Here is a 21357-nt window from a genome sequence, read left to right as displayed (position 1 = left end):
TGTGGCAGAACCTATGTGAACCTTCACTGCTTGTTGGCCTGAAACACACTTACTTTGATCCTTGTCATGTAAATGTAGGATATATATGTAAGACAATAAGGCCTTCCACTGAAGAATGGAAAGGTGTTCTTTATGCATAGTAGATCAGAAAAATTGACTGGCTACTACTCAGGATTCTCTGGCTAAATTGTGATGACCTAAGTTGTTATTTTCAAGACCTGGAAAAAATTATCCTGTTACTTATTAATAAACTTTTCTCAAGTTTCTGTATCTCTTAATGAAAACCCTGCAATGGTATTTCTATGATGATATTAGTGATATGAAATAAATCACACTGTAACTTGGCCTGAAATACAAGCAAAGAGATGATCTGTGCAAGTGAGCTGCAACTGGGGAAATCATAGAAAAAAAGCCTGAAAAAATTCAGGATTCAAACCTGTGCCTTCCAGATACTAGTAGTGTTTTACTGGACTACAGGATGAAGCGTAGTCTCTTTGTTTTTTCCTAACTCGATTCAGATCACACTCTGCTTCTACATATTGAGCACTGTAATATGGAAAAACCGAAACATAGACTTCCTATTGACACATATATATACATTGTGTATGATAAAGTTACATGATAATTTTTAGACCTCAGAAAATTATGTTTTGTGAGGTCACTTATTTTTATGAAGAGAGGTATGGCTTCCTTGTAATTTGTGCAATTTTTCATCATCTAAAAGAATTTAATTTTTGAATGATAGATTAATTGACACATGTTAAAGAAGATGATTTGATTTCATCTTACTTATGGACTAAAGTTCCTTCCTCTGGCTAGTTGAGTAGGGATGGTCGTTCAGTTGTTTTTCTAAGCTGTTAACTAAGTCCTGTAAATCTTTAGCCTTGTCAGCCTCTGCTTGTAATTCCCCTTAGACATTACTCAACTGCTCTGTCACCTCTGTCAGTTGTCCATCTCTCTCTTGTGGCTGCCCTTCAAAATTTTTCAATTGCTTTCTCATCTCTCTCAGTTGTTCATCTTTCTCTTGTAGCTGCCCTTCGACATTTGTCAAAGTCTGAGTCTTCTCTGTCAGTTCTCCATCTCTCTCTTCTAATTGTCTTTCCATATTTGTCAACCGCTGTTTCATTTCTCTCATTTGTTCATCTCTCTCTCGTAGCTGCCCTTCAACATTTGTTAATTGCTGTGTTACTTCTGTCAGTTGTTCATCTCTCTCTTGTAGCTGCCCTTCAACATTTGTCAATTGCTGTGTCCTCTCTGTCAGTTGTCCATCTCTCTCTCGTAGCTGCCCCTCAACATTTGTTAATTGCTGTGTTACTTCTGTTAGTTTTTCATCTCTCTCTTGTAGCTGCCCTTCAACATTTGTCAATTGCTGTGTCCTCTCTGTCAGTTGTCCATCTCTCTCTTGTAGCTGCCCTTCAACATTTGTTAGCTGCTGTATCATCTCTGTCAGTTGTTCATCTCTCTTTTGTGCCTGCTCTGCACCATTTTCCACTTCTTTACTTATCCCTCTCAATTCTGCATCCCTCGTTCGTAACTGCCATTTGACATCTGTCAACTGCTTTGTCATCTCCCTCAGTTTTCCACCTCTCTCTCTTAGTTGCCCTTGGACATATTTCATATTTCGTCTCAACTTCCTCAATTGTTCTTAGAGAAATGAAAATAACCGTTTTCACTCTGAGGTTAACTGTTATACCGAGAGAAAATCTATCTTAAAAACAGAATATTCATAGTTGTCTTATTTTCTTAAAATCCCTCTGAATTCATTTTATTTTTAGGCTTAAGATACCAAGAATAAGTACTCAATGTTACTTGGTGCTTTAACTGGTTGTTTTAAATCATTTTAGTTTCTTGTCACCCCCTCTCTGGTTATATCCATGGTCTGGCCTCATGTTAATAAATGAAATTACAAATCTATTGCTTTGCCAGTTAAAAATAAATTTTTCCTTTTTTTTTTCATGACAGTCTACTGATGCATTCTTTCCATTGCTGACAACAGTTCAAATACAGCATTTACTTTTATGTCTTTCCCCATGTACCATGGGGAAGCTGCCCATCCATTTATAAATTGCACTTTGCTTAATCACCTAAAGATGACACCCTTACAGCTTACCACCAGAGCTTGTTGATCTTAACTTCTCAGTCTCTTCTTGATAGTTCTGGTTTAGGTCGTTTTGCCTTCCTATACGAAATCCCTCGTCTATTTCTTTGCCACTTCCGCTTGCAAGCATTTCATCCTTAGTGAAAAGGGAGAATATATACCCACTTAGAGGAAACCAAAGCAATTTTAAAAGTATAATTGTACAGACTACACACATCATACTTGTTAAACGCTATGCACAATGTCGCAACCATTACTGTCAGTTTAAAATCAATTTCTTTCCTGTCTCAGAACTTTGACCATCACTAGTTTGAGTCTTGAGTTGAGTCTTGATTGATGAGCTTTCAAACTTTTTTAGTAATTTTTTTTTAAAAAAACAAGGCTAGATGCAATTGAAGTATTAACTCGCGCTTTTTGGGGATTCTATGTGAAATAAATAGGTGATTTTTCAAGCAAGGTCAGAATAACTAGTCTAGGTAACTTGCGGTTTTATTGGGGAGCCACTGAACAGGGGGAATGAAAAACAAAGAAATTACACAAATGCAACACCATGTGCAGTTCAAACCGAAATTTACGATATCCTGTTCAATAATAAGTGTGAATATGTAAGTAATATCAAAACAAAAGTTGCAACGGGTGAGGGAATTATTGAATTGTCCAAACATTTTTCACCTTGATGCCTTTCAACATTTCAAATGAGTTTTATGGCACTGAAAAAGACCAAAACAAAGCTACATGAAAACATAGTGCAGACGTTGATTAACAATTTGTTCATACGTCAGTGTGTGTTCATCAAGATATGAAGCATGCAGGAAGTTTGAGTGCATAAAAGATGCACAAGAGTTGCTCGAGGTGCAGCTGACATATGAACCGATTGTTTTATAACATTTTCAACCCGATGGAAAATTTTTTTTCCTGAGAGATTTGCTTGCTGATGTCATGAGCATGCACAATAGGAATATGAAGCATGCTTACACAATTGAATTTGATTGGACAAATTTACTAGCTATGTTATAATTTCACTTTGTCGCTTAGTTGGTTGCAAGAGGGGTTGCATTTTAGGGTCGCTATGGAAGCTCCAGTAAAAATTGTAGTCTAATCATCAAAAGTGGTATGTTGCCCACACTGCTGGGAAAGTGAAAATGCTACCGGTATGTGTGAGATCTGAAAAGCATGTATATACATAATGGAAATGAGTGATCTGTCAAAAAGAGATGTCTAAAAGTCCCTAGCTCCCTTACCCAATCAATCCTGAAAAATTACTTTTGCATTTATGTTACCATGTGTTACATGCCTACGTTTAAAGCAAGGGGTGACTTTTACGTCACGCATGACAAAACCTGAAAATATCATCTACTTGCAGGTATCAGTTTTCAGTAAATCTCTAGCATGAAACTGGATCAGTGTTACTAGTCGTGCCGTAGCAAATGCATGTAAACAGGTTACCTGGATACGTTTCAGTCAAATGACATTCCAACAACACAAACTGATCTTCAAATAGCTCCTTTAGGCTGTCACAACATTACAATGGATTGTACTACATCAAGATGGTTCAAAATAATCAAAGTAGTAGATAGGCAGACAGGCATGATGTTGTAAATGAATTGGTCACTGTGATGATTTTAAAGAATCATAACTTAAAATTAAAATTTTCTTACATTTCTGACATCAATATCCATGGCACTCAGGATCCTTTGGGCCTCGTCAGTCTCACAGCAGTCCATTGCCATTCGACCACTGTTGTTTTCAAGCTTTGTGTCTGCACCGAATAGCAACAACAAGTCCAGTGTCTCTTTCAAAACATCTTCTTGTCCTGGTCCTGGCTTAAAAGTAACAGCTAAATGTAGAGGAGTGTTTCCCTCAATGTTCATGGCATTCACATCACAACCTGCATGTAAAATTAGCCTCATGGTCTCAAGACAGGGAGGCTTGAACATTCCACCGCACATTCTGTGCTCCCGATCATATGAGCTGCATACTATATAAGGAGTTCCATGCCACACAGCCAAGTGCAGTAACGTATTCCCATTCCAGGTACGAGGGTTTGAACACAAAAGTCTGGGAAGAAGGTCAGTCATAGCTGCAGTTTCATGATCATTCTGTTCTGAAACATGACTTTTGGAGTACAACATTAGAAGATACAGGGCTTGATAAAGCATTTTTTCAAGTTCCTCATTTTCAGTCCCTGTTCCCAATTCCCTCATGATTGTCTCTCTTCTTGCTACAACTTTTTCAAACAACTGTCTGATGTGCTCTGATGGTAAAAATTCACCTTCTTGCAGCTGTAATTCACATATGTATATGAAATCATCCACATTCACCATCATACAGTTGAGACTCTCAAAAAATTTCCAGGTTTTATTCAAGAACCTCCTCAAACGAGAGGAATGTGAGCCCTTAGGGTCAGCTGAAACAGTTCTCCGGTACCTTGTTTTGCACTGAGATAAATCCATAGATCCCAGGAGTCTCATCATGATGAACATTCCCTCCATTTTGATGGCTTCATTATTCCCAGTTAACTGCAGAATGAATTCCTTGGGAGTTTGACTCTCTTCACTTAATATCCACATCTCTTTTAACAATGGATGTGCAGGGTCCTCAAACCTTTTAAAATATAAAAATAGATATGTAACTAATCTGAAAAGATTGTTAGAGTTTCCATGTATTGGTGTTGGGAAAGTTAATGAAAATAATTTATTACCATGAGCCATTCAGTAAAAAAGTTATAATAGGCAAGTTGATCATTTCCTATTCCTTATAGAAACGTGTGGAGACATGTTTCTATATAAACTACAATTTGTGGTTAAATATTGGAATGTTTCTATTATCTTGCAAAAAGCTGTTTTAATTATAAAGAAAATGACTTTAACTTACAAAAATTGATCACATACAGGAATTTCCTTGAAATAACTCCTCTCATATATTAAACCCCTTTGATTTTTTTGTTTTCTGGTTAAGTCCATGTCGAAAATATTTCGTAAATTTTAATTTAGGGCATTCAATACCTCTTTCTTTAAAAGTGACTTTAGGTATAAACAAATGGTACTTTTTATCTTCTGCACTGAATTTATAATCAGGTAACTTGTACGAACAGCACTTATCTCTTTTAGCGGCGCTACCTTGGACACACCCTTTCTTCTCCAAATTTTCTGTTTATTCTGTCGTTTAGTAACAGTCTTCGAAGGCTATTTTCTCTCAGGATATCTTTTAAAATATGATTCTAATTCTGTCAATAAGATCATTAGAATTTTTATACTGTCAATCTCGTTTTAGTTTTGGCCGATCTTAACCGCAAACGTATGGAATTTTAGGTAGAATGTCTGTAGAGTCTCAATATACGCATTCAACCTACGGATTGAACCGGATTACAACAACCGAACAAGGCATCGCCATCCTAAACTTCTCGACTCACGTACTCTCTCCTAGCTATATTCCATAATCATCTTTGCACATCCCGGCATACACTATAATGTCGTTTTGAAGAGTCAACAAATCGAAGGTATACATTTAGTATGCAGGAATTGTTTCCCATAACTTGACTTGATTCGCCAGTAAAGCGAGGAATAGTGACGTTGGTCAAATTATTTACAGCTTGCTGATTGTCGCCTTTATTAGCTGGTGACCAGCATTTTCACTCAGATCTGTCAGCTAGTTCCTAGGGCAGTAAGTTGTGTAATAGAAAGGAATAAAGAAAGTATCAACTGTAAAAAGTGTGTTGGAAAAATATTCAAACAAACCTCTCATCCATCCCACGTTCCATGAAAGTTAATGCTTTTTCAGTGTCATAAGCAACATCATCCTTAGCAATGCAGGCACCCAGAAGTTCCAGAGCATCAATTCTTTGCTCCTTTGAACAGTCCGGTCTTTTAATATAATACTCCACCACTTCAATTCTACAATGAACACAGCTTTCGAATAGTGGCCTCACACCAATATCATTTTGTTTTTGTTCCGCACCTACAGAAAGAAGTTTGTCAACTATCTCAACGTGTCCCATTCTAGCAGCATAGTGAAGACAAGTGTCTTGAATTGAGTCTTGTAGATCTATATCTGCACCATGTTCAATGAGATAAGAAGCGACATCCAGGTAGCCACCATGACATGCCATCATCAGAGGAGTTCGATCATCGCAATAGTCATAGAGTTTAATTGTCTTTGTTCTGGCGTTAACGTCTGCATCGCGTTCGATCAGCAGTTTTACAACATCAAGATGCCCTCCAGCAGCAGCGGCGAACAACGGTGAACAAAACTCGACAATTTCGCCTTCAATTGTAAGTGTTCCACGAGCTTCGATGTTTGCTTCAGTTCGTACGAGAATCTCCTTCACAGAATCTAGGCAGCCATTACTAGCGGCGGTGACTAGCGGAGAAGTACTCCTCATTGATGACACATTACAATCAAGATAAACGCGGGATGGAGAATTTCCCATATTAAATAAAATGTACGCGAACCCTTGAGTTTCTCCTATGCTACCCTTGAAGGATGATACGCTCAAACACAAAAACCGTCGTTTTTTTAGGTCATAAGGGAAGGTGCGTTTTTTCATGGTAGGGGAGGGCTGGGGCCCCAGAGGGGAGGGTCGTCAGGGGAGGGTCATACCTCTTTGTTAACTATTCAAGCGGAGGGTCACACACCTTTTCCAGAATTTTTTTAATAAGGATTTCTGTGATGTTGCTTTCCATTTTTCTCACAGCTTAAGTTTTTCTTTTCACCTACTTTGATTTAATTTGGTGTTTTTTTATAGGTTCCAGATTACCGTTCTCCATTTATATTATGCCATGGCACATAGTTTTCTCGGAGGACTCGTGTTCTTTTCCGTCCGTATCGAGACGTACTAGACTCAAGTATCGCTTCTTCAGCTTCTTGCTCCTGTTGACTATCCGCTGTCTGATCTCCTGAGTCATTTAGTTCTGAAGATTTACCACCAGATCCAACAATGCACCATACCATGTCGCTGTCACTTTCAGACTCTGAATTTGAGTCAGAGGCCGGCTGAATGTTGTTCTGAGTGTCCTGCACAATAGAAGTCAAAATCTTACTGCCAATATGTGCCTTCACAACCCTCACTTTCTCATCTTTCTCTCCTTTAAATGCAATATTGAGGTGATTGATATAAGAGGGTCTGGATGGGGTTAACTGACAACTGACAAATGGCCAAAATTTTAACTGACAACTGACAACTGACAACTGACAAATCGCTGAAAATCTAACCGACAACTAACATTTGTGGTGGGCTTTTACTGACAGTTGACAAATGACCGGATCACCCTAAATATCCTAAAAACTGGATGTAAAATAAGGACAGTTGATTTACTCTATCCAATAAAAGTACGTTTTTTATCACATACCAGTAGGAGTACGCGAGAGTGTCATATTTCGTTAGTAATGGACGCATGAACCATCCATATCAAGGTCATATGTCACCGTTATATGATCTTTGAAACTCGACTCGATCGTCAACTTACGCGATGGCCGTCAATGCTGGTATTTTAAAAGCAGTTGTAAGCTTTTATCGAATTGATTCGGCAACGGCATTTGAGCGTCACAGAAGCCGCATTCCTGTTAATGATGTAGACACCGTACTGGCGCTGAAAAAGCGCCTTGCTGAAAAAGTTCCTTGGTCTAAAGGAGTTGTCTTGTAAATCTCCATGTTTAATTAGCTGTAATGACTGTTTAGCAATTAAGTCTGTGTGCGCAAATTGCATGGAAAAGGACCACACCTCGCACATACCTTCTTTTACAGCTTGTAACACCTGTCTGGCAGGGGGCTTTAAGTGCAACAGATTCCTTGTCATGGCTATTGTAACTGGTTGCGAGGAATGTTATAAGAAGGACTTGTTAGTACTGAATTCTAGTGCAGAGAATGAGACATTGCCTGCAGAACTGTCCCTTGCTGTTGTCTTGCCAGATGTGATTCACTTTGGGAAGAGTCTTAAGTCCAGCTGGGCCAACTGGTTCATTGACCTTGAAGGCACAAGAAGTAACCTCGTATAAATACGCACCCTGCCTGATTCTGCTAACCCAAAGCACGAATCAAGCGTAACTGCGGAGCCTTGATATTTGCCCTATCACGTGTCAAATAACCTGCCTTTCACTACGCTAGTGCAAAGTCACGCCTTCGATACTTACTGACTCTTCCTTCAATGGAGGACAGAGACCGCAAAATATCTTTGGTTTAGGTTGATCAGTTAAAAAGTTTCGTTTTCGCTATCTTTAGTTAAATTATGTATTTTGGGACAAAGAACCGTAACGAAGTAATTTTGATTTTCCAGTAACACAAGAACGTCAGTAAGCTGCAGAGTCCCTGATGCAGGTTTTTTGTTGTTGTTGTTTGCCTTTATATTCAGAAAACAAAGACGATAGACCACAAACGCTACCTTTTATCCTTATTTTGCAAGTCCGCGTTAAATTAGTCTGCGTTTAAGTAGGCTGAGTTTAACTAGTCCGTGTTTAAACAGTCCAAGTTTAACTAGTCCGCATTTAAGTAGTTTGCGTTTAACTGGTCCGTGGTTAACTAGTTCTCATTTTACTAGTCCGCATTTAACAAGTCCGTGTTTAACTAGTCCACATTTTACTAGTCCGCGTGTAACTAGTTTGCGTTTAACTAGTCCGCGTTTAACTAGTCCGCGTTTAACAAGTCCGCGTTTAATTGGTCCGCACTTTACAAGTCCGCATTTAACTAGTCCGTGTTTAACTAGTTTACGTTTAAATGATCCATGTTTAACCAGTCCACTCTTTACTAGTCCACATCTTACAAGTCCGCGTTTAACTAGCTTGCGTTTAACTAGTCTGCGTTTAACCAGTCCACATTTTACTTGTCCGCATTTAACTACTGTTAAATGATAAAATTACAATTAAAGTTAATCTACAATATCGTAAGGGTTTCCTGTATTGGTGTCGGAAAGAAAAGGAATGGAAATATTATATTATTTTAAGTCATTTAATGTAAGTTATAAAAAGGGCAGGTTGATTACTTCGTACTCCTTCATGGTGGTCTTATCTTAAAGGTTGAGTTTGATCACGTTCTTCTTGTGAGTTTGGCCACGTTCTCCTAGTGAGTTTAATCACGTTTTCTTCGTTGTGATCGTGAGGTTGACATGGAACTCGTGATAAGCCATGCTCTTAAATAAGTTAATTTGTTAGTCCAGGAAGAGTAAATCTCCCTGGTAATAGGTCGCGTTCGACACCTTCTTGTTCCCAGAGGTAATTTAAGGTGTAAACAGGTGATACCCCTCATGTTCCGCAACCGACCGAAAGCAAATTTGAGGGCGGTACTTGTGAGTGCCTTTCTTCTTTAACTCTTGTGATCAAGATGTTGTTATGTAACAATCTTTAAAGGTGATTTTCTCTTAAGATACCCTTTCAGGTATAAATAATACTCTGAACTAAGGTTATTTGTAATTTTTATATTGTTTTTATATAAGCGGAGACTCTAGTTTTCCTGGATATTGAAGCTAGTCCCCGTTGTATCTACTTGAGAAGAAAATAAACTAAAGAAGAATCAACCAAACCAACAACGAGTGTTAGAGAATTTACTTCTAACAAGCTGGTGGAGGACCTCGGGCTTATCAACAACCTCCTCGCTGCCCGCGCTCTTTCCCACAAGTGCTTCTTTAAAACTTACAGTTCCAGTACGAACGTTTTAGAGGGCAAGAACCTCGACGTGCGCGTGGCATATAGACGTTTTCATTTTGTTTGCCATTAGAGAAAACTGAACGAAAATTATAGAGAACTCAAAGAAAAACCAGGAGAAACCAGGCTACCAAAAGAAAAGCCGGGAAATCAAAGAAAAATCGCAAAAATGCAGACCAGTTGAACGCGGGGTAGTTAACCCTTCAACTCCCATCATAGGCGGCCCAAGCTCACGTCTCGAGAAAAAGCCAACGATGAATTCATGAACGCGTCACGCGTTGTGTGACTCGGTGTTAAGTTACGGGAGGAACCGTTGAAAATTTGAACACGTTATAAGGCATAGTATGGGGAACGAAATATGGTCGATTTATAACGATAAATATTTCGAAATCTGAATATTTTACACGTAAAATCAATAAAAACTTACTCATGCCCTGTGTATCCGTCGAAGTTTCTAGCGATTTCTGCTGTTTTAAGCTTGCTTTACCATCACTGTTAACCATGTCAAAAGACGAAGTCAAGGCTGCACACTCCGATTTCGACCTTGGTCCACGCGGAGGTGGTTTGCGCCCCGAAAATCCTCCCGATCGGCATTTTTCTCAGCCACACTTTACGATCTAAGATCGCTGCACCCTGGGACATGTCTCAATACCAAAACTTCACGCGCATTTCGCTGGAAACGAGTGTTTTCTACCTGAATTTCCAAGTTCGCTTCTTTCTGGTTATGCTTTGAACACGAAGACTGGACACGGCCGCGAAAGAGACTTGGGTACGAGGTCAATTTTCTCTCTACCGCGAGCGGTACGGTCGATTAATGTACTATACTTACCCAGAAGTCTAGTGACATCAACTGGCAAAACATTGTAGTTTGATAGGCCATGCATGGAAGGGTAGATGCAATCGACGTTTGGACATCATGTGGACAATGGTATTTACATTGCGGTATGTAAGACTTCACATACAACGTTCGCTTTAATTACAGTCAATTTCAGGTGGAGAAATATTTCACCTCTCCATGAATTTCACAAGAAATCTACGTGTAGGAAAAAATAATATTCGTATCGGATTCCGACGTCAAACTTGCGAAAAGCTATGATACCTAAATATTTATCCAAGGTTCGCACTAGGAAATTTGTTCTCTATTAATATAAGCTTTTCACCCGTGATTTTAGCAGTAAAGTTCCCAAAATGAAATATTAGGATTTTCATCTTGAAACTTTGCCACTCTTAACTTTCTGATTCGCTTCGCCGTTAATTTCACCGCATCTCTTCCTCTTCGATAGCATTTTCGCGAAAATAATCGAAGCTTAGATGCTCACAGAAAACCCCACAGAATATTCAAATTTTGTACGTTTTTTGTCTGTTTTACTTTCGACTCGCTGTCTGATTGGTTGATTAGGACAATAGGTTAAGGCGAGTTGCCTCTGTGGAGATGGGGTAAGTATTGTACATTAATCGACCGTACCACTCGCGGTAGAGAGAAAATTGACCTCGTACCCAAGTCTCTTTCGCGGCCGTGTCCAGTCTTCGTGTTCAAAGCATAACCAGAAAGAAGCGAACTTGGAAATTCAGGTAGAAAACACTCGTTTCCAGCGAAATGCGCGTGAAGTTTTGGTATTGAGACATGTCCCAGGGTGCAGCGATCTTAGATCGTAAAGTGTGGCTGAGAAAAATGCCGATCGGGAGGATTTTCGGGGCGCAAATCACCTCCGCGTGGACCAAGGTCGAAATCGGAGTGTGCAGCCTTGACTTCGTCTTTTGACATGGATAACAGTGATGGTAAAGCAAGCTTAAAACAGCAGAAATCGCTAGAAACTACAACGGATACACAGGGCATGAGTAAGTTTTTATTGATTTTACGTGTAAAATATTCAGATTTCGAAATATTTATCGTTGTAAATCGACCATATTTCGTTCCCCATACTATGCCTTATAACGTGTTCAAATTTTCAACGGTTCCTCCCGTAACTTAACACCGAGTCACACAACGCGTGACGCGTTCATGAATTCATCGTTGGCTTTTTCTCGAGACGTGAGCTTGGGCCGCCTGTGCTCCCATAAGTCATAAACGTGAAACTTCTTCCTATAGAAGAATGGTAAAATGTGGACAGGTTGAACGCGAGCCAGTCAAACGGGAACTAGTTGAACGTGGACTATTGAAACGTGGAACAGTTAAACGCGGATTAAATTAGTAAACACGGACTAGTGAAACGGGGACTAGCTAAAGGCGGATCACTTAAACGCAGACTAATTAAACGCGAAGCAGCTAAACGCAGACTAGTTAAACGCGAAGTAGTTAAACGCGGACTAGTTAAACGCGAAGTAGTTAAACGCGGACTAGTTAAACGCGAAGTAGTTAAACATGGACTAGTTAAACGCAGACTAGCAAAATGCGGACCAGTTGAACGCGGAATAGTTAGAAGCAGAATAATAAAACGCGGACCAGTTGAACGCGAAGTTGTTAAACACGGACTGGTTAAACGTGGACTAGTTTAACGCGAACTAGTGAAACGTGGAATAGTCTAACGCGGACTATTGAAACGCAGACTGGCTAAACACGAACCAGTTAAACGTGGACCAGCCAAATGCAGACTAGTTAAGCGCGGACTAGTTAAACGCGAACTAGTTAAACGCGGACATGTAAAATGTGGACCAGTTAAACGCGGACAAGTTAAACGCAGAATAGCTAAACGCGAACTAGTTATATGCGGACTAGTTAAACGCAGACTAGTTAATCGTGGCCCTATTAAACGCACACTTGTTAAAAGCGGACTAGTTAAACGTGGACTGGTAAAATGAGGACTAGTAAAACACGGACTACCTTAATTTTCATATCTTTACGGTTGAGTTCGCCCAGAACAGAAACGAGATCGACAATATAAAAATTGCAAATAACCTTAGTTCAGATATATTTATACCTTAAAGGGTATCTTAGGAGAAAATCGCCTTTAGAGATTTTTGGTCACAAGAGTTAAAGAAGAAAGGCGCTCACAAGTACCGCCCCCAAATTTGCTTTCGGTTGCGGAACATGAGGGGTATCACCTGTTTACACCTTAAATTACCTCTGGGAACAAGAAGGTGACCTATTACCAGGGAGATTTACTCTTCCTGGACTAACAAATTAACTTATTTAAGAGCATGGCTTATCACGAGATCCATGTCAACCTCACGATCACAACGAAGAGAACGTGATTAAACTCACCAGGAGAACGTGGCCAAACTCACAAGAAGAACGTGATGAAACTCAACCTTTAAGATAAGACCACCAAGAAGGAGTACGAAGTAATCAACCTGCCCTTTTTATAACTTACATTAAATGACTTAAAATAATATAATATTTCCATTCCTTTTCTTTCCGACACCAATACAGGAAACCCTTACGATATTGTAGATTAACTATAATTGTAATTTTATCATTTAACACTAGTCCACATTTTACTTGTCCGCATTTAACTAGTCCGCGTTTAACCAGTCCACATTTTACTAGTCCACATTTGACTAGTCCGTGTTTAACTAGTTTGCGTTTAACTGGTCCGCTTTAAACTAGTCCACACTTTACTAGTCCGCATTATACTAGTCCGTGTTTTACTAGTCCTCATTTTACCAGTCCGCGTTTAACTAGTCCGCTTTTAACAAGTGTGCGTTAAATAGGGCCACGATTAACTAGTCTGCGTTTAACTAGTCCGCATATAACTAGTTCGCGTTTAGCTATTCTGCGTTTAACTTGTCCGCGTTTAACTGGTCCACATTTTACATGTCCGCGTTTAACTAGTCCGCGCTTAACTAGTCTGCATTTGACTGGTCAACGTTTAACTGGTCCGTGTTTAGCCAGTCCGCGTTTCAATAGTCCGCGTTAGACTATTCCACGTTTCACTAGTTCGCGTTAAACTAGTCCACGTTTAACCAGTCCGTGTTTAACTACTTCGCGTTCAACTGGTCCGCATTTTATTATTCTGCGTCTAACTATTCCGCGTTCAACTGGTCCGCATTTTGCTAGTCTGCGTTTAACTAGTCCGCGTTTAACTACTTCGCGTTTAACTTGTCTGCGTTTAACTACTTTGCGTTTAACTAGTCCGCGTTTAACTACTTCGCGTTTAACTTGTCCGCGTTTAACTACTTCGCGTTTAACTAGTCCACGTTTAGCTACTTCGCGTTTAACTTGTCCGCGTTTAAGTGATCCGCGTTTAACTAGCCCCCGTTTCACTAGTCCGTGTTTACTAATGTAATCCGCGTTTAACTGTTCCACGTTTCAATAGTCCACGTTCAACTAGTTCCCATTTGACTGGTTCGCGTTCAACCTGTCCACATCTTACCATTCTTCTATAGGAAGAAGTTTCACGTTTATGACTTATGGGAGTTGAAGGGTTAACTACCCCGCGTTCAACTGGTCTGCATTTTTGCGATTTTGCTTTGATTTCCCGGCTTTTCTTTTGGTAGCCTGGTTTCTCCTGGTTTTTCATTGAGTTCTCTCTAATGTTCGTTCAGTTTTCTCTAATGGCAAACAAAATGGAAACGTCTATATGCCACGCGCACTTCGAGGTTCTTGCCCTCTAAAACGTTCGTACTGGAACTGTAAGTTTTAAAGAAGCACTTGTGGGAAAGAGCGCGGGTAGCGAGGAGGTTGTTGATAAGCCCGAGGTCCTACACCAGTTTGTTAGAAGTAAATTCTCTAACACTCGTTGTTGGTTTGGTTGATTCTTCTTTAATTTCTTTTCTTCTCAAGTTGATACAACGGGGACTAGCTTCAATATCCAGGGAAAACTTGAGTCTCCGCTTATAAAGGTGACACTGCGGATGACATTTCTAAGCCGTCAATCTTGTTGTGTCATCATCGTACCATCTCAACTAGCGAATCGCGCTTGACTACGTATTATAGTTCCCACATACTGAGTATGCACCTTAGGGTTGATTACGCAGTTACAAAATCAATTTCTACCTTAATTTTCATATCTTTACGGTTGAGATCGGCCAGAACAGAAACGAGATCGACAATATAAAAATTGCAAATAACCTTAGTTCAGAGTATTATTTATACCTGAAAGGGTATCTTAAGAGAAAATCACCTTTAAAGATTGTTACATAACAACATCTTGGTCACAAGAGTTAAAGAAGAAAAGCGCTCACAAGTACCGCCCCCAAATTTGCTTTCGGTTGCGGAACATGAGGGGTATCACCTGTTTGCACCTTAAATTACTTCTGGGAACAAGAGGGTGTCGAACGCGACCTATTATCAGGGAGATTTACTCTTCCTGGACTAACAAATCAACTTATTTAAGAACATGGCTTATCACGAGTTCCATGTCAACCTCACGATCACAACGAAGAAAACGTGATTAAACTCACAAGGAGAACGTGGCCAAACTCACAAGAAGAACGTGATCAAACTCAACCTTTAAGATAAGACCATGAAGGAGTACGAAGTAATCAATCTGCCCTTTTTATAACTTATATTAAATGACTTAAAATAATATAATATTTCCATTCCTTTTCTTTCCGTCACCAATACAGGAAACCCTTACGATATTGTAGATTAACTATATTTGTAATTTTATCATTTAGCACTAGTCCACATTTTACTTGTCCGCATTTAACCAGTCTACATTTTACTAGTCCGTGTTTAACCAGTCCACATTTTACTAGTCCACATTTAACTAGTCCGTGTTTAATTAGTTTGCGTTTAACTGGTCCGCGTTAAACTAGTCCACACTTTACTAGTCCGCATTATACAAGTCCGTGTTTTACTAGTCCTCATCTTACCAGTCCGCGTTTAACTAGTCCGCTTTTAACAAGTGTGCGTTTAATAGGGCCACGATTAACTAGTCTGCATTTAACTAGTCCGCATATAACTAGTTCGTGTTTAGTCAGTCCGCGTTTAAATAGTCCGCGTTAGACTAGTTCGCGTTAAACTAGTCCACGTTTAACCAGTCCGTGTTTAACTCCTTCGCGTTCAACTGGTCCGCATTTTATAATTCTGCGTCGAACTATTCCGCGTTCAACTGGTCCGCATTTTGCTAGTCTGCGTTTAACTAGTCCGTGTTTAACTACTTCGCGTTTAACTAGTCCGCGTTCTTAATTTCCATATTGGAAAGTGTTTGATCCATAATGTCGTAAAAAATTAAAATTCGCGGAACTTACACTTTTTATGCAGATGATCAATTCACTCGACCCATGCCCTCTCTCCACACGGAAAATAAACTTGTTCCAGTCGTACGCAACATTTTACTTCCTAGTGTACACAAGGTTTTTATGTGAAGGGTCACCTCCAAACAAGACATGGATCCTGGCATATCAAAAGAATATCTTGTGAATGACAGCTTCCAAAGTGATCGAGACGAGGAAACAGAGCCCACAACTACAGTTAACGTCGGAACTCGTGCTGTGCTCGAAGAACACATTGGCGTTCCTACATCTGCCTTGTCGATCAACTCCGCTTCGCTTCGCGGTGAAACTGAAGGCAAAATTTTGCTGGATACCGACAAACGCCGTTTAGTCAACAAGTCTGGTGAGCTGAAAGTTCTTGCAAAGAATGTTCCTCGTAAAACAAGACTTTATCTTGCAGACATATTTACGACTATGATAGATTTGCGCTGGAAATGGGTCATATTTATATTTATATCCAGCTACATCATCTCATGGGTTGTTTTTGGTTTCATTTGGTGGCTGATAGCGTATGTGAGGGGCTCAATAATCTGCATTGAGAAGGTATGTTAAGCACAATTGTTCAAGTTTTCCGTTAGATCTAGTCACCCATGACAGTCACAATAATAACATGAAGAACATGGTTATATCCATCGCTTTGTATTATTTTTTTGACAACGGGAGGGGAGAGGGGGGAGGGGGATTGGGTTGGACAGGAGGCTCTTCTGTCGAAGAAGGGGTGGGCCTAAGTCTCGATTTCAAACAAGTTCTGTAAGTTATTTTCTGCCATGCTATTTTTATGGGGCTTTTTCTTTTAAAACTGCCAACTGCCTTTACCTATCACAGCAGAAGTCTCAAGCCAGTTTTCAGGGAGTTTAGAGCTTTTCCTAACTTCACCAAAATTGAGTGGAATGTTCTTGTCCCAAGTTACTCTGCTACTCATTCATAGTTTTAAGTATTTAATCACCAAAGCAGCAAGCCAACCTCTCAAGGACAATAACCAAGTTAACAAAATCATTGAACAGGCATTGCTAGTTTTATCTTAGGCAATTGAGGTCAGGAGTAATTTGGGATTGGGATTGCTGTGAATGCTGTGTGCCCTGTGAATGGTCTAAGAAATTTGTGCCCTTCTATCAACCAATCAGATTCAAAGCTTCAGCCAAGTGCAATTCTGTCATTTTTCTTTTCCCCACGCTTTAGGTGGTTTGCTTGTTTTTACTTCAAGTTTTGATGGGTGCCATGTTATATTTCCTCAGTTCTGATGGGCTATTATGAGTGCTTTGGTTCTGGTTTTACCGCACTCAGTCTAAAAAAACTGTACAAAAAGGCAAATATTCTCAACTTATGTTGACAGCAGTTAATTATTAAGACCAACCTACCTCAGATTCCAGGTCAATTTGTTTTCTGCCAAAAAAAATTTCCTTGCACTCCCATTCTTCTTTGGAATTTTCCATGGACAATTTCTGCGACAAATAAGAATGGAAAAGGAAGAAACTTTTCCAACAATTTTTGAACCTTTTTTCTAGAGTGTCTCTCCTTTGTTATAATGGTGCAAAAGAAAGAAAGCCAGCAAATTATTAGGTTTTTAAAAATTTTTCAGCATGTGTTCAAAATAAGTTGGTTACACAATTATGATGGTTATTATAATTTGTTATCATAAATAGTTGACAAATTGTTTGAGGATAAGTTGTGATTGTGGTTTTTGGAGCTGGATTAAAATTGCATGGCTTAAATCTCTGAATTTCTAATAATAATAATAATAATAGTAATAACTTTATTACAGTATTTCCACTGAAAGGTGGCTCTTCATTTGTAAAAATTTACGTTAATATCAAAAAGTAAATAATTATTTATTTGTTTAAAATAAATAAATAAAAAATTAAGTAATCCAGAATGTATACAAATCAAGAAATTAAACGTACATTTGCCCTATTTATAAGATACTTCCTCACTTTAGTTTTAATATCACCAAAAACTACAGAGTTTTTTGCAGCAGTGGGTAATGAATGAAAAACATCAGAGGCACTGTCCTGGAAAGTACTCAACTCAAGGGGTGCTTTTACTGTTGTTTCTTTCAAAGATCTCAGTATCTGTGTTGCACCTTAGATATCTATTGTCCAAGATATGTTTAGAAAAACTCAGTTATGGGCATATTTTAAAATTATTTTTATATGAAAAATGTTACTTGGCCAAATGATGGTGATTGCCTGAGATGTATGTAATCATGAATATATTCTAAAGGGAGCTGGATCAGAATTTCACAGCCTCTATGATTAAATCCTTCAACTGGACACTCAATCTGATTGTTTCCTTTAAAGCACAGGAATCAACTCCTCTGCTGTCAATTGGGATTTTAATCAAATTACCACCTTTTTTAATTCTTACTTATGCTTGCAAAGCTTTCAAAATTGCCAATCATAGCAGTAGTGTATGCAAGATGTGTGTCACATATAACCCTCAGAGTGGCTTAGTAACTCACATAGTTCTCTGTGGCTCAGTAGTAAAGCACAGGGGAGCAGAATCTGGAGGTCTGGGGCTCATCCCTCACGGGGAGTCGTAGGTTTTTCTTTGTTCCACAGTTGTGACCAGAAGAAGAAACATTTTCTTTATTATTTCACCAAATTTACTCCCTTTCATACAGTTTATTTGAATTCTCTTTTTCTTATATTGTTTATATACTCAAGAACAGTGTCTCTAAGTGGTTAACCCTTTAACTCCCAGATCAAATTTGTACTTCTCCTTATTGTCAATCATACAATTCTTATAATGTTTGTTCAGAGAAGTTAGTTTTGGGTCAACTAATAATCCCCAAATTGATCTTTTTCTTTATTCTCATCACTTTTCTGCTTGATATTGTATTGATATTGTAAGGAGAAAATCTTCCTTAGTCACTTATGGAAGTTAATGGGTTAAAAGGTGGTATTAGTGAATAGAGACTTATGAAAAAAGTAGAGTAAATTTTTAAATGCTTTCAAAAACTCTAAACTTAATTTATTCTTACAGGTTAGAAGCTTTACAGCTGCTTATCTTTTCTCTGTTGAAACTCAAGAAACAATTGGTTATGGGCAGAAAGCAATCACAACAAAATGCCCTGAGGCAGTCATAGTCCTGCAACTTCAGACCCTTGTGGGATTACTTATAGACGCGTTCATGCTAGGACTGACATTTGCCAAGCTCTCGAGACCACGAGAGCGGGGGAAGACTGTTATGTTCTCGGAGTATGCTGTTATAGCCCCGAGAGATGGAAAAATGTGTCTGATGCTTCGAATTGGAGACGTGAGAAAGAGTCAAATTGTTGACGCATCTGTCCGAATGCAGCTATTCAGAACTCACACTACTAAAGAAGGAAAAGAAATCCCGTTTCACCAAGAGGATCTTAAAGTGTGCTACGATTGGCGTGACCCTGACAACGACTTCAGGAATAAACTGTTTTTACTCTTGCCTCTAGTAGTCATCCACATAATTGACGAGAACAGTCCCTTTTATGACGTCACACCTCAAATGCTCCAGCGCTCAGATTTCGAAGTTGTGGTAGTACTGGATGGAGTGGTTGAAGCGACCGGGCTGAACACACAGCCTAAGTCTTCTTACCTCAGCAGTGAAATTTTGTGGGGCTATGACTTCTGTAACACTCTGGAGAAGTCTCAATTCAGTGAGAAAGGCTTCTACCATGCCGATTTTTCTAGATTGAATGACATACATGTGGTTGAAACGCGAAGGTGTTCGCCAAGAGAGTATTACAGGCAGAAACAACAGGAAGAGGCCTAGAAACGTGTGTTTTGTCAGTCCATGAAGTGCTTTCTCTCCTTCATATTGGGAAGAATCAGTGCTCAGAAAAAGTGACCGCAGTGGTCATAGTCGGTCATGTGTAATTGGATTATTTTCTGTCAGTCTTTACACCAATTTCCCGCGTATGATTTAAGAGGAAAACATTAGGCACAGAAGATTGCTGTTATGCAAAATATGCGGAAAAATTGAATCGTTCTTAGAAAAATACCAAAGGAAACAAAAGAAAGGAGTAGGACAACTGAGGACTTTTCGACTGCAAAGTTTATTTGATTAAGGTTTTCTGTTTACATACCATTTTGTGAAAGATTTCTGCGTCACCCTGTACAATTTAAAGGCAAAGCATTTGTCACAAAGGTCTGTGTACTCGTCATCAAGTATAGTGTAGTGATTGTTGTAGAGTAGCAAATGGTGGAGGTTGTTTTATATGTGAAAAGTTGTCACATAAGCTATCATCGCGCGCTGTTTTAGTAGTGGTAATGTAGAGAGATTGGTAGCAGCGTTTTCTCGTCTTCACTAGACAATCAGACCAGACATTCAGTCTAAAATTGATTAAACTTTTTTTACTTATTTTCTCGTCTTGGAATGTGAATGATTGCCCTTGCAAATTAATGTCAAACAAAATGCAACTTAGCCTCAAGGCTTTCTTTGGTCTTTACAGATGATTTCGACTTTTCCATGCATTTCTCTCAGTTGTTGAACATTTATCCCTAAGAATGCATAATAATTGAAAGTGCAAGCAGCAGATTAAGGTACTTATTTTTCGAGCTTTTTGGGTCCGTTAGCTCTCGTGGGTAACCTACTATTTGCGAATCTTCCTTTCTTAGTAAATTAGCTTGTGGAAAACGTGGTAAATTCCAGCATTGCAGGTTCGTGCGTATGCCCATACCGGAACCAGCTGTCTTTAGTTGCCTTGGAGGTGAGTTGTGGGTGGATTTCCAGTGGTTACCTTCAAGTTTGGGTGAAAATTAAGCGGTTACCTGCGAGTTTGGGTGAAAATTTAGCGGTTACCTTTAAATTTGCTCTTTATTTTAGAACTATCCGCATTGAAAGCCTGAACTGGAAGTTATTGCGAAGTTGTCTGCTGACCACTGAACAATACTGACGGATTGCGCACGACTCAGTGGATCATGGAGCATGTCTATTCTCGTGTTAGATGTTAGAAAGGATTGCTTCGCTTCGTGATTGATCTGGAAACCGGGCCTCCTTTTCAACCGATTTAACGTGTAATTAACGTGACTAAAACCACCCTCGACTTAGACACTCGTGTTAGTCCGCCCCTACATGAATTCATTAGTTTCTTTTGATCCTTATCAGTTTGAGTTGCTCTGATTAGCAGTCATTAGATCATTTTTCTTTTTGCTTGTCGGCTTTTAGTTGAAAAAAGTTCTGGCGGAGATTCAGCAAACAAACATTGTTCAATGCGGTGATCATAAAATTATCCAGGAGTAGAAAATTTTAATAAACACCCCCATCACGAATAGGGTAATTTAGTGTTATCAACTGAGTTGATAACGTAAATTGGCTATCGTAAACATTTAAAAAGGCTGACGTTTCCATCGTTAGCCCTTCGTCAGAGCGAAGGGCTGACAAGGGGCTAACACTAAATGACCCTGTTATACTCTCCCACCGACGCAGCACCACAGTTTCTCTAGAAACTTACCACCTTTATCTATTATAAATACCCTGCTTCCTTACGAACC

General features: G+C 39.2%; 2 protein-coding genes across 5 annotated transcripts; one reads left to right on the top strand and one right to left on the bottom strand.

Annotated features, from left to right (window-relative positions):
- Positions 1–241: 241 nt before the first annotated feature.
- LOC131769810 (protein fem-1 homolog B-like) lies at positions 242–15926 on the bottom strand. 2 transcript variants are annotated; one of them, XM_066171354.1, is made up of 6 exons: positions 15866–15926; positions 7830–8062; positions 5836–7111; positions 3757–4702; positions 2111–2234; positions 242–1644 (listed from the first exon to the last, which is right to left on the bottom strand). In XM_066171354.1, the coding sequence occupies exons 3-6, from the start codon at positions 6642–6644 to the stop codon at positions 911–913; spliced, it is 2613 nt and encodes an 870-aa protein (XP_066027451.1). In that variant the 5' UTR covers positions 6645–7111; positions 7830–8062; positions 15866–15926; the 3' UTR covers positions 242–910. The 2 variants fall into 2 exon arrangements, with proteins under 2 accessions (XP_066027451.1, XP_066027450.1); XM_066171353.1 differs by lacking the exon at positions 15866–15926 and adding an exon at positions 10158–10457.
- LOC131769838 (G protein-activated inward rectifier potassium channel 4) lies at positions 15926–21103 on the top strand. 3 transcript variants are annotated; one of them, XR_009339080.2, is made up of 4 exons: positions 15926–16432; positions 18872–20011; positions 20482–20573; positions 20690–21103. XR_009339080.2 is itself a non-coding variant. In XM_059085569.2 (2 exons), exons 1-2 carry the CDS (start codon positions 16004–16006, stop codon positions 19634–19636), a joined length of 1194 nt encoding a protein of 397 aa, XP_058941552.2. In that variant the 5' UTR covers positions 15926–16003; the 3' UTR covers positions 19637–20225. The 3 variants fall into 3 exon arrangements, 1 of the variants encoding a protein (XP_058941552.2); XR_009339081.2 differs by lacking the exon at positions 20482–20573 and having other exon boundaries at positions 20690–21102; XM_059085569.2 differs by lacking the exons at positions 20482–20573; positions 20690–21103 and having other exon boundaries at positions 18872–20225.
- Positions 21104–21357: the final 254 nt, after the last annotated feature.

The sequence above is a fragment of the Pocillopora verrucosa genome, chromosome 8 (assembly GCF_036669915.1).
Source record: "Pocillopora verrucosa isolate sample1 chromosome 8, ASM3666991v2, whole genome shotgun sequence".
Taxonomy (NCBI): Eukaryota; Metazoa; Cnidaria; class Anthozoa; order Scleractinia; family Pocilloporidae; genus Pocillopora; species Pocillopora verrucosa.
Note: the sequence above shows the minus strand (reverse complement) of the source record. Positions and strands in the feature narration are given on the sequence as shown.

Bases quoted from the DNA above. Each gene is read 5' to 3' on its own strand.
- LOC131769838 (XM_059085569.2), top strand. From the start codon at position 16,004: ATGGATCCTGGCATATCAAAAGAATATCTTGTGAATGACAGCTTCCAA. The intron at 16,433-18,871 runs GTATGTTAAGCA...TTATTCTTACAG, and splicing joins CAATAATCTGCATTGAGAAG to GTTAGAAGCTTTACAGCTGC.
- LOC131769810 (XM_066171354.1), bottom strand. From the start codon at position 6,644: ATGAAAAAACGCACCTTCCCTTATGACCTAAAAAAACGACGGTTTTTG. The intron at 2,235-3,756 runs GTAAGAAAATTT...CTTTTCACTAAG, and splicing joins TGGATATTGATGTCAGAAAT to GATGAAATGCTTGCAAGCGG. The intron at 1,645-2,110 runs GTAAGCTGTAAG...CATTTCTCTAAG, and splicing joins AAGATCAACAAGCTCTGGTG to AACAATTGAGGAAGTTGAGA.